The sequence below is a fragment of the Nestor notabilis genome, unplaced genomic scaffold (assembly GCF_000696875.1).
Source record: "Nestor notabilis isolate BGI_N333 unplaced genomic scaffold, ASM69687v1 scaffold16356, whole genome shotgun sequence".
NCBI classification, from domain to species: domain Eukaryota; kingdom Metazoa; phylum Chordata; class Aves; order Psittaciformes; family Psittacidae; genus Nestor; species Nestor notabilis.
This window is the reverse complement of record NW_009934383.1, coordinates 1-11,853: the sequence shown is the minus strand read 5'-3', so window position 1 is coordinate 11,853 and position 11,853 is coordinate 1. Positions and strand designations below refer to the sequence as shown.

General features: G+C 52.5%; 1 protein-coding gene across 1 annotated transcript in view; it reads right to left on the bottom strand.

The window, feature by feature from the left end:
* TANGO6 (transport and golgi organization 6 homolog (Drosophila)) overlaps nt 1–11,769 on the bottom strand; it is a gene marked incomplete at its 5' end in the record, with an annotated part of 24,305 nt that extends 12,536 nt beyond the window's left edge. The window contains 9 exon segments of the mRNA XM_010017322.1: nt 187–370; nt 1,292–1,418; nt 2,600–2,776; nt 4,159–4,271; nt 7,900–7,982; nt 8,523–8,685; nt 9,181–9,308; nt 10,113–10,270; nt 11,663–11,769. Of these exon segments, the coding sequence (XP_010015624.1) occupies nt 187–370; nt 1,292–1,418; nt 2,600–2,776; nt 4,159–4,271; nt 7,900–7,982; nt 8,523–8,685; nt 9,181–9,308; nt 10,113–10,270; nt 11,663–11,769 (1,240 nt within the window).
* Between the last annotated feature and the right edge of the window lie 84 nt (nt 11,770–11,853).

The following is an 11,853-nucleotide window of genomic DNA, read 5'->3' as shown; positions in this document are numbered from 1 at the left end:
TGTCTTTCCTGCTGGCACTGCACAGGACAGTGTCTTGTTGAGACACAACTGAATCAATAAACTGCTTTTCCTGGGGATGCTCTAGCTTTCTCCAGCTGTTTCTCAGCCACTGTGTCCTTAGAGCCCAGCAGCCCAGAGCTCAGTCTGCTACATGCTCCAGCCAATCCCCTAGGGCTTTGCCATGACCAACCTGGGCAACATCTGTGAACACAGTGTCTGAGATGCTCTCACACAGCGTGGCCACAAGCTGCAGGACCAGCAGCTTCCTCTTCTGCCTGGTGTGGTACTGCTCCAGCTCCAGAAGGCTCTCTCCAGGCACTGCACCCAAGTTCGAAGCCACCTCGTCCTCTGCAGCCACATGAGTCAGTGCCTGCAGGGAAGGAAGCACAGGACATGGACAGGTAGCAGTTAGATACAGGCAAATCCACATCAGGAACACTGTGGTCATCATGCCAGTAGTCCTGGGTACAGCAGGTCTATGTTACCCAAACCTCCATGCTGCTGCAAAGGGTTCCTGGTTACCTCCCTTCTTCCAGCCTTGTCCACTTCCAGATGCACAACTGTCACCAGGCCAAACCCTCACAAATCTCCATGGACACCACACAGAGCACCACTGAGCACTTGTCCTAGGGCAAACCATCCTCTGGGCTGTGAGGCTGGCTGGGGCTCTGCTGGCAGCCTTGCTTTTGGCAGTGGCTGCTCACAAAGGCACCCAGACACCCCCCCTCCCCTTTGCAGAGCTCATGTTGACTCCTCATGCAATCAGGACCTTCCACTCAGTACAATCAAGGTCTCCAAGAGCTACCCACAGCTCCTGTGTCCCCCACCTCTATCACAGCAGCATCCCTACTCCCACGATGTTGCAAATCCTGTGTGACTGTGGGCTGGGGCTCCATCTGGAAGCAAGGGCACACAAAATACAGCCCAGGCACAGCCAGGAGGGAAGCGCAGGGACTCTGACAAACACCACAGTGAGCAGGTGCCTGGGCCCCTCTGCTAAAGACAAGGAACCAACAGGGATTATTCATGGCCTTAAACACACCATTAAACTTCAGACATGCTCCAGTTGTCAAAAGAGACTAGGGGGAACAAGGGTTAACCCCTTCAGGGACATCAGGGCTGCCTCCCTCACCTATGCTGTTCTGCCCAGGACAGCAGTACGGCTCCAATACATGCAGTAGTCTGGTTCTGAGCTCCCAAGCCACGTAAGGGGACCACTGGTCTCCTTTCTCATGTGCCACACAGACCACTCGGCCTGGGAAGCTGTTCCTGCAGATGTGCCTGCCCTTACCTTCAGGCAGCGGATGAAGAAGTCTCCAGCTAGACCACTCTTCTGGCAGTAAGACAAAAGCTCCACCAAGTTCTCCACACGGCACTGCTCCAAGGAAATCTTCTGGTAGAGGGCCTCATCTTCATCACTGAAACAAGTCCCTGTGTCACCTACATGAATGTACCCAGAGTTTTTCCAGGGCTGGTTCTAAATTACTCCATGGCAAGGTGAAATCCTGCTTCTGCACTCCTGGAAACCTTCCTTCTCAGCTGTACCAGAAAGCAGAAGCCTGGAGGCACCTGAGCCAAACCATTGCTCAGTTCATTTGGTCTATGTGATCACACACTCAGTTCATTAATTAACTTGCATTCATTAAAGGAGTAACATTGCAGAAGCCATGAGCACAACACACCTTTAACTCAGGCACCCTACAAAGAATGGGATTAGCTCTGGCTAATTCATGCAGTGGTCATAACCGTAAAGTAGGACAGACATGGGCAGAGCCATGCCTGTTAAGGAGTAATTTTAAAGTATACCCAGTTTAACCAGTGCAGAGCTGCTTCTAATTCAGGCCAGGAACACCTTGAAATGAAGCCAGAACAAGTGTATTTGTACAGGGTTTGGTTACAGACACTCCTGGGTGGGAGCCGTGTGCTCTGCCTGCTCGATCGCACTGCCTTGGGCTCATACCTGCCAACTAACAGCTACCCCTCTTGACAGCAAATGCCACACTGTTGAACAGTCCCAGTTTGCCTGGCTGGAGTCTAATGGCTGCAGTTTATTCCCCACATGGCCATGCTCTGCCTCTACTTATAGAGACCATCTGCAGGAGCAGGAGGGGAGTTCAGGTTTGGCATCACTGGAGTTCCTGCTGCTGTGGTGCCACCTGTGCATGAGGGATTTCACTCATACACACAGCCATGATCTGCCATGAGGCAGGCTCAAGCTGGAGGGTGGAAGTTGAATCTGGGGAGCATCAGGACTGAAGCAGCATGTCCCATTCCCAGACACCCTTCAGGCAGGACTTGGGACTCAGAACGAGCACAATGAAAGCACACACTAACACTCAGATAGAACGTGCTGCTTTTCAGGGGTGCAAGTCAGAGCTCTGTGCTGTGTACAGGGAGCCCAGAGACAAGAAACATCACCTGTCCAAGCTCAGAGCAGACAGCAGCTATCTGTGTGGCTGAGGGGACAAGACTGTGGTGGGACATCACTGGCAGCCCCACACTCACCAGGCACTCACCACATCTCTACCAGGCATAAAAAGGCACCATGAAAAGTCCTATGTGCTAAATGATGCCTAGGTACTGCCCCAACAGCACTCACCTGATGGTGTCCTCCACTGCGATGGTGGCACCACCTTCACTGCCCGCACGGAACTGGCACCTTGGGTGGAGGGTGGGCACGATGCTATTGAGCCCTGCAAAGCCCTCCAGCACTGCCAGCGACACCTCCCGCTCTGACTTCTCCAGGAACCACAGCAGGATGTCCTGGCACGGGGAGCTGGCAAGGAGAGAGCAAGCAGTGGTGACCTTTCTCTGCCCGCTGCACCCCAGCACTGCAACGGGACCATGCACCTCAGGGTGAGGGAAAGACAAGAGTTCTCTGCATTGACCACGGGCACCCCTTGGGATGCTCTGGATGACAGTTCTGTCAGCTGAAGGCATATGAGCAAGTTTATAAGGGGATCAGCAACACCTCCTGTCCTTCTGGCATTCCCAGATGGAAGGATTTGGGTCCCTCAAGATTTCAGCCCTGTGAGGAAGGGAGCACTCTGTTTGAACAGCGTGTCTGTACAAGGACAGCCACTTCCACACAGCCTCAGCATGCTGTGCCCGGTGCTTCGTGCCAACATGACAAAGCACAGAGCTGTCAGCTATGCCAAGAAGGGGAGGAAGGAGACGGGGAGCACTGAAAGGTGGCGTGGGAACCCTTGCCAAGGAAAGATGCAGGTTAATGAGGTGGAGTAGCAGTGCTGCGCTGCGCCAGGGGTCTGGAAACATGAATGCTTCCAGGCAGCTGTGGTTTTAGTTACCCCTGCCAAATTCCTTTGCAAACAGAGAAGCGAGCAGTGACTCTGTTCACCCAGCAGCGGTGTTAACTTGGCTTGTTCTCCGGACTTGCCACAGCAGTCACTACTCTTTGAAGTGATTAACGATGTCTTTAATAATAGCAAAGGCTGTGTCTACACAGACCTTTTAGGGAAAACCTACAGCACCCACATGCAGGTATCACCAAAGCAAAGCGTAAACCCACCAGGAGTGATTTTACTAGCCTGGTCCAAACTCAAGGCAGCCCAGGGAAAGCCTGGGAGGGGAAAGGATAGAGGACAGCCAGCACCAGGTCACCTCTGTCCCTGCCACCATGACTGACACAAGTGGTGCTTACCATCATACATCAGTCACGGGGGAGCTGGACACAGTGTGAGGGACAGCTATGCATCAGAGGAGAGTGATCCCAGATAGGAGAAGAACAATCTTGTATTTCCAAGAGCTCAAGCTGTTTTATCCTGTTCCTAGATCCCTGGTACACACTCAGCCAAGTGTCACCATCTTCATCCACACACAGTCACAGTCCTTGCAGGCACTAAGAGTTAAGCCGTGCTCGTGAGGCTCCCACAGGGCACATTTGCCTCTACACCAAACATTTTGGCTTCAGGGAAGACAAAAACTAATGTGAGAGCTGCTTCCTTGGGCACAGGTCTACCAGTAAGGTTGTGCACTGTGCCTCTGCCTGCGGTTACTGCTTACTTTGAATGAGACCTCTTCAGGATGAAAGAACTGGTCTCGGCTACTGTACGTGCCCATATAGAGCATGTCTCTTGGAGGTGGGCAGAATAGAGAAGATGAAACCCCAAGAAGGAGCTGTGTGCAATCCTTCCTTACCGTAAGTATGACACATTCTGCTTGGCGAAGGAATAGAGGGAAAAAACCACTCCCAGGACTGACTGTAAGGATCCCAGCAGCAGGCTCAAGCTGTCATTTCCAACCACATACACCTACAGAGAGAAGGGCACAGGGAGGAGAGTCAAACACCTGCATGGAGTAGAAGGAAGGCAAAGGGAAAGACAAAGAACGTCTGTGCACAGATTGGCTGCTGCCACAGAGGATGGCAGAGGAACAGCCTCTGTTCCTTTCTGTCTGGAGCCTGTTTTCCGTGATTATGCCATATTCTGTTTTAAAAGCAGCCTTCAGCACCATCTTTCTCCTAGCATTTGCTTAACCACAGCAGGGCTCCAAGCTACAGGAACACTGCAGCCAGCTCTTCAGGAAGTCTGCTGCTTAGGGGTAAGGTCTTGTGTTAAGAGAGATGCAACAGGCACCTCTGAATTAGCCAATCTTTATGTAAATACTGCACTTAGGGCCAAATCTCAAATACAGAGATCAGTCCCTAGCAGGGCAGCTGGGCTGACATGTGCTGAGCCAAGCAAGTGGGTTGCAGGGGCTCTAAGGAGGTTTGTAGGGCTATGTTCCTCTCCTCCATCTCAAGCAGCACTCTCCCAAAATATGGTCAATGCCCTCCTCCACGAAACCAGCACACCCTTCCCAGGCAAGCCACTGCTACCAGCTCACTGCACACAAGTCTTACCTCGCTGCCCACAGAGCAGAGACAAATGCTCACAGGAGTCTTATGACATTGTATTTTCTTTTGAATCCTTTTAAAGGAATTGTCTGAAGCCAGAAGCCAGGTAGGATGCTTTCAGTCATAGCCATAATACTGGGAAAACTTGGTCTAGAAAATGGTTAAACACCAATCCTCACCCAGCTGGACAGGCACTGATGTGTTCAGCTTCCCATTTTATCAGGTTCTACCTCCCCCTGTATCTTTTAGCTTTGAAAAAAGCATGGTGCATGGAAATAAAATCTTTTCACCAGTTCTCTAAGGGATTTCCAGCTGTGTTAGCTGGTGAGCTACCTGTTCAGAACCTGGTGTTCCTTCACACCAGACTGCTTCCCTCAACTCCAGCCTCTGCAGCTGGAGAATAATCCCTGTTCCAAGGCTGAATGTGCCCAGGGGACAAACCAAAGAGCTTTTACCTGCCCCAGGCAGTGTGACAACCCAGGTAGGAGGGCTAGGAGGGAGATTGTCCTGATAACATTCTGCCCTGCTGTATTGATGCAAACAGACTTTTTTTCCTGTGCTAATCCCTGTGGAGCCATTCTTCCTAACCAGAACCTTTTGTACACAAAGCCTCCCTGATGAAGCCCCAAGGATGGTTTCTCACTCAGCATCAAATGACACTTGCCAAGCAAGAAACCCCCACAAATCCACAGGCTGAAGTCTCCGTCACTAATCTGGCTGCTGTCAGGCCTCCAGCACTATGCCATTAAGGAGGGATCCGCCCCAAACTCCCCCAGCACTCATTGTGAAGGGAGCCACAGAGCAGCCCTCCAGACTGGTCTCTGCCTGCCAGCTAGTTATAACAAATCATTACTACACAAAATACTACAACAATCACAGCATTTAAGAGCTTAGCCTGCCTAGGGGCATGCCAGTAAGCAAGTCACCAGCTTTTTAAAATTGAATTCCTGGTCTGGAGATGTCCTTCTGGGTTGGAACGCGCAGCAGAGAGCTGGGCTGCTGTCAGGGCAGGCAGCAAAGCCTGCAGTGTGGTGCTGGTGGGAATGGCAGAAAAAGGAGCTGTGCAGGAAGGTTTCAGAAGAGTGTTTTCCTCCACAGAAAGCCCTGTTCCTTCATAAGGAGCACAAGATGGACCCTATCTCTTCTTCAAACACCAGAGCCAAGATCTACACTGCTGAACACCCTGTTTGTTACTCCAAGGCACCTCTTGCAGGAAGGAGCTCCACAGAAGGTGCTAAGCCTGCACCATCCTGCCCCACAAGGCACTTCCAACACACAAGGTGGTCTGTTACTGGCAAAGCGAAAGTGCTTCTCTGATGAGACCCAAGTTTCCTTCCATTTTCCTGTATTCTCATCATCCCCCAGCACCTGATCTGGGCTGGGAGAGTTGCTGAGCTCCAGCAATCCCTTCTGCTTCAGAAGATGGACACACAAACCAGCTCCAAGGCCCCACCACTGCCTCCAGGTACTGTTCTGCACCACAGGCAGCTCCAGAGAAGGTGGCTGGACACCAGCAGGTACTGAAGGATTATCCACCCAGTTTTAAAATGGATTTCATGCACATGGAAACCCATGTGTCACAAGGTTTGGCTCAGAATGGTCCCTGCAAAACAGGACACTAATTTTTCCTTACGTATCATTGTCAATCTACTTTCCTTGTCTAGCAGGACTACAGAGACTGTAATGCCCTTAGCTACCTGATGAACCACTGGGGACACCCCATGGGGACCAGCAGCAGTGTCCTCCCCTTTCTGGGACACCTGAGCTGAGGACACAGCCACTCAGCATCTCTCCTGTGGCTGAGCTGCTGCCCACCCTCCCTTCCTCATACCCACTGGCTGCTTCCTAACAGCAGGCATCAGGATAACTGTGCCAGCTCTCTCACCTCTCCCCATGGCTCTGCAATGCCTCCAAGCTCACCTTCACTCTCTTTTCTCCCCAGTAACAGCTCAGCAGCCTCAGAGCCGCACTGAATCTGCTCGTTTCATGGCACCCCCTGCGAATGCCTTGCTGCCAACTGGCTGCACAACCAACGAGCCAAGCCAGGGCCCTGCCAAGCTGCCCTCTCTGCAGGGCTGAGCAGCCCAGCACAAGCAGCCACTTGCTGATACCTCGAGTGCCCTCTTTTCCAGGTCACTCATTCAGAAGCATTCTGGCCCAACACAAGAGCTGGCTGCCATTCATACCTCTGTGAGGGATTAATGCTGCAGGAGCTGTAGAGAGGCTTCAGCTCCAGCAGTGGCTCAGGCTGCCCTCTGCAGACCTCAGAGGCAGGGAGAACAGCTCACAGAATTCCTGGGAATACCCTCCCTCCCACACAGGTAACACAGGGCTCAACGTGAGCCATATTATTCATGCTCTACAAGAAGGAAACTGAGGTAAAGGCACTAAAAGGAAGGGGACCAGCGACAGCCTGGGAGGAGAGCTCAGGCATCTTCTGAAGATTCAGCACTTGCAGATTCCCTGCAATTTGTCCTTCCCTCTGACCAGCTGCACAACTCTGATGCTGGAAGGTGAGCAGCAGCATCACCTCAGATCAGGACTGACAGCCCGAGGCAACGTGTGCCAGGCCCATGGAACTCTTGACTAGGGCCTCCTGCTGTGCTGCAGTCCTACAGAAGCTGCATAATTCAGCAATGCTCACAAAGTCTTGCTGCAGCTCATGGAGAAAGAGGATATGAAAGCACCACGGAGACTTTTGGCTCCCAGCCCACTGCTCAGACTTGTCTTACTTTGACATACCAGAAAGACACTGCATAAAAAACAACCAGCAAGAGCTCACTGCCATCTCAGAACATTTTGGGGTAAGAACATTTGAAGGGATTCAGGCAGTGCCTCTGGTATCCAGCATAAAGCTGCAGTCCCATCTATGCAGCGCTGCACAGGAGGTTATTCTGTGGAGCTCTTGGCCTCACCCCAGCATCACAACTGCAGGAGACACTGGATTTTGTCATGATCACACACACTGAACTGCTCAGAAAGTCTCAAACCAGCTCTTAGAGTAGTTTTCTCACCTACCCGCAGGCCCGAATCAGACATAATACCTTGAGCACATCTTCCACGCAGCTGCCAAGCTCTGCCTCTGTCACCAGCACGGTCCCTTCTGATAAATCTTCCACTGCTAGCTCTGAAAACAAAGGGCAGAAATATCAGCACTTTCATACTCTTGGGAGTCTCCAACAGAACAGCAACCCCACCATGCCCAGCACTGGAAAATACTTCCATAGTTCTCTTTGCTTCCCTCCATCAAGGTAGCATGGGAACCAATAAGCTCTCATTAGTTGTTCTAAGTATCACTACACTGTTGTAAACACCTCAAGATTACAAGCACATTAAAGCAGACCACAACTTCTTGATGGATTATTCCCTGGACAGCTGCTTGGTCACTGTGGGGAACCGATGGCTTCCATCTGGAAGCCCAAAACAAGACCATCAGACTGCAAGAGTTTCCCAAATAGCCCATGGCAGAAGCCCCAGTATTCAGCTCTTACACTACAGTAATTTGACTCAAGCGCCAGTACATGTGGTGCACCCAGCCACACAAACACATTCACAACTGGCAGAGCTGGGCCTGCATGCTCAGAAGCCCAGAAACCAGCCCAAGAAAATTCTGACTGAAAGACAAAAGATCACAGGGAAAACAGACTCTTCCCTGATGAGCCGGTACCTGCTGTCCCTGAACATCGCAGCAGCGGTGCCAGCAGGGGCTGGAGCAGGTACTTCTCTGCCAGCTGAGGGTGCTCTCTCACCATGGTGAGCAGCGTCGTGGTGGCCACACGCTGGAACTGGCGCGCTGTCAGCTTGTCCTGGATGTGCAGCAAGTCCAGAACCTGGAAGGAAAGTCCAGGATAAAAGAACAAAGATCATCAGCCCCTCAGATGCGGCCAGCCCGGCTTCTTGCAGCCAACAGCAGATCAAGGAGTCTCCAATGGAGCTGGATATTAGGCACAACATTCCACGTGCCGTTCTCCTTCCCATGTGCATGTTAACGCGGGATGAGTTTCTGGCTCAAATCAAGCGCCTGCACCACTCCCATAGCCAAAGGCTGGAAGCAAGAGCTCCACAGCAGAGAGCTTCTTGTAGCGCAGTGCTGAACAGCTCGTGCCATCAGGAAACATTATGCAGCACTTCAATCAAATATGGAAAATTCAGGAGTAGGGAGGAAACACATTCCACTGCCAGAGCAGCAGAAACACAACTCCACGTTGTCCTGGCTTGAGCCAGGCCACACTCAAGCTGATGTGACAGTACCAACACTCTCCAAGCAGGGAACTGGCTCCGCATTCCCAGCCAGAGCCTGAAGGGAAGGGACAAGATGGACCTACCTGGGGGCACACCAGACTGTAGTACTCCTGGAGGGAATGGCACTGCTGTGGGCAGGAAGCCAGGATCTTTGCAACCGCATCACATTTTCTCCAGTCCACAGCTGCTGCCTCAGCACCAGCGCCACCTGCTACGGCAGCAGAGCCAAGATCAGCTCCAACCGAAAGCAAACAGCACTGACAGATTTGGCTGAAGCCAGATGTTTCTGGCCAAAAAAAAAAAAAAGGGCATTTCTAGCTTTTATTACTCTCTTTAACCATGCATCTTTCAGGAAACACCTCAACTTAATGACAGAAAAGGGAAAAAATACTATCCAAGACATCTGATAATGAAAAACAGCTTCTGCAAATAGGTGCGTGAGCCAAAAAGTAGACGGAAGTCGTGCTTGGATGGTGTCATCAGGTTGGTACTGGCTGGAGGTGGCTCTGGCACTAAAAACCGTGGTACTCAGCTTTTAGAGAGCAACAGTTTCCCTCCCTGGCAGCACACATAGAGCAGGAGAGCAAGGCTGCTGAGCCCCAGAGCAGGACAGGTCTCAGTGTAGCTGCTCACAGCCCAGCACCAAGCACAGCTTGCAACAAACCACCACTGGCACAGCTCCTCAGAATGAACACACACAAGCTGTCACCCCATGGAAGTTCATGAGGCTAAACAAGTCCAGGGGCTTTCGGTCTGGACCTCAAATGTGATGGTGTACCCCAAACTAAAACCATTTGCGTTGGAAGGCATTCACCATTTGGGAGTTCAGCATAGCCAGAGGCAAAATCTGCGTGTATGTGACAAAGTCAGCCTGGCCTGGCAAAAGCCGTTTCTCATTTCAGTATTCCGATGGCACTGTCTTTTTTGGGCCTCTTGTGGGATGAAACATCTCAGACACATCATCACAGTCTCTTTTAACCTGCAACCCTGGAAGCCAAGAGCAGTGTCACAGCACCCTACTCACCGCCTGTTCCCTCCATGATGCCCCGAACTACTGCCTGAACCCCACTGGGTCTCATCAGCCTCTGGGAGAGCAGCTGACCACAGAGGCGCCGCAGCCATGCTGGGGCCCGCACAAGGGCCGGCTTTGTTTCTTCCCCAGGAGAGGGAGGACTCTGAAAGGAAACAAAGGAGCAGGGTAAGGGGCGTATCTGCACACCCCTGTGCAACCCCCCCCCGCCCCGGACAGGCAAACAGCCTGCACCCTGCCCTGCAGGACTGTGACCAGGTAGGAGCACAGGACAGAGAAAGGTTTTAAATAAATCACTTCTTCATCCAGCAGCACAAACCAAATTAAGGCTTAATGAGAAAGGCCAGCCTTCCCAGAAACAGCCCCTTGTGCAGCCCCTTTAATTAAGCCCCTCTCCTTAATTAAAGCCTCCCAGAGTCAGGCAGCAGTTCTGACTATCTCATTACCAGAATGAAGCACAGGGGGCTTGGGGGACACGTCAGGTTTGATGCAGGTAAGGAGTCTGCAGCAGTGATCCCTGCGAGGACGTGGCACACAGCACTGGGCTGCAGAGGTGGCACCATGAGCCCACAAGGTCCCCGTTTGAGCAAAGCAATCCCCCAGGACAGCACAAACAGCAGAGCTGTCAGGAGGCTACAGGCCCACAAAGTGAACTGACTGAATGAAGGTGTTTGCCTGGACACCCTGAGGAGACAGGCCAGCACCACTGCTTATGGGGATAGAAGAGAACATTTTCAGTTGGAAGGGACACTGATCATCTAATCCAACTGCCCGATTGCTTCAGGGTTGACCCAAAGCTACAATGTGTTACTAAGGGCATTGTCCAAAGTCAGCTTAGGATGTCAGCTCAGCTCTTGTTTAACCATGAGACCCCTGCTTTTCTGCAGTAGAACCACAGTGTGGACTGCGAGAAAGGCCCTGCACAAGCAAGCACCTCGTACAGACCCTCTCCATCCCTCGCAGGTGGGACAGACAGCTTCTGCCTTTGGGAATCACTGTGATCCCAGCTGGAGGGTCAGCATGTGGCACAGAGCTGCACCGGAGCCAGTGACCCTGCACTACCTGTGTCCTGACCCCAAACCATGACATGGCAGGTGGGCACACGTGCGCCCACAACACCCTTGGAGCAGGGATGTGTGCCCCTTTCCCCAAGGACTTTCTAAAAGCAATGCTAAGATTTCCCATCTCCTCCTCCCCACCACCACGAGGCAGCCTTTGAAATGGCCTCAAGCATCAGCCGGTGCTAAGGCAGCACCATTTTGCTCCCCTCACATGGAGAGGGGCAGGTTTTGGAAGAGCAGGCGCTTTGCTTGGCCAGGCAGAGTGATAGAACTGCCAAGCCAAGGCAGCGTGTGCTGTGACGAGAGATCACACTCGCCCACAGCCCCGTGCAGGAGGGCCTGAGCTGCTGCCACGCAAGCAAAGCACACCCAGCAGCTTCGCCTGTGCGTTCACACAGCAGCCGGGGACCAGCGCGCTTCACTTGCCTGGTTCGTAAGCTGTGACTCCCTGCGCCTCCGGGTACCTGCTTAGGCCGTCCCTGCAGGATGAGCAGCTCCCGCACCGCCAGCGGCTGGTAGACGCGGTCCAGGATGTGCCGCAGGGTTTCCCGGCATTGTGCTCGCTCTGCTTCCGAAACACCCTGTTCAAAACAAACCCCAGGGTGGTGAGGACACCGGCATCAAACCCGCTGGTCCTGACTCTGTGCCGGTGCCCCTCCAGCCCC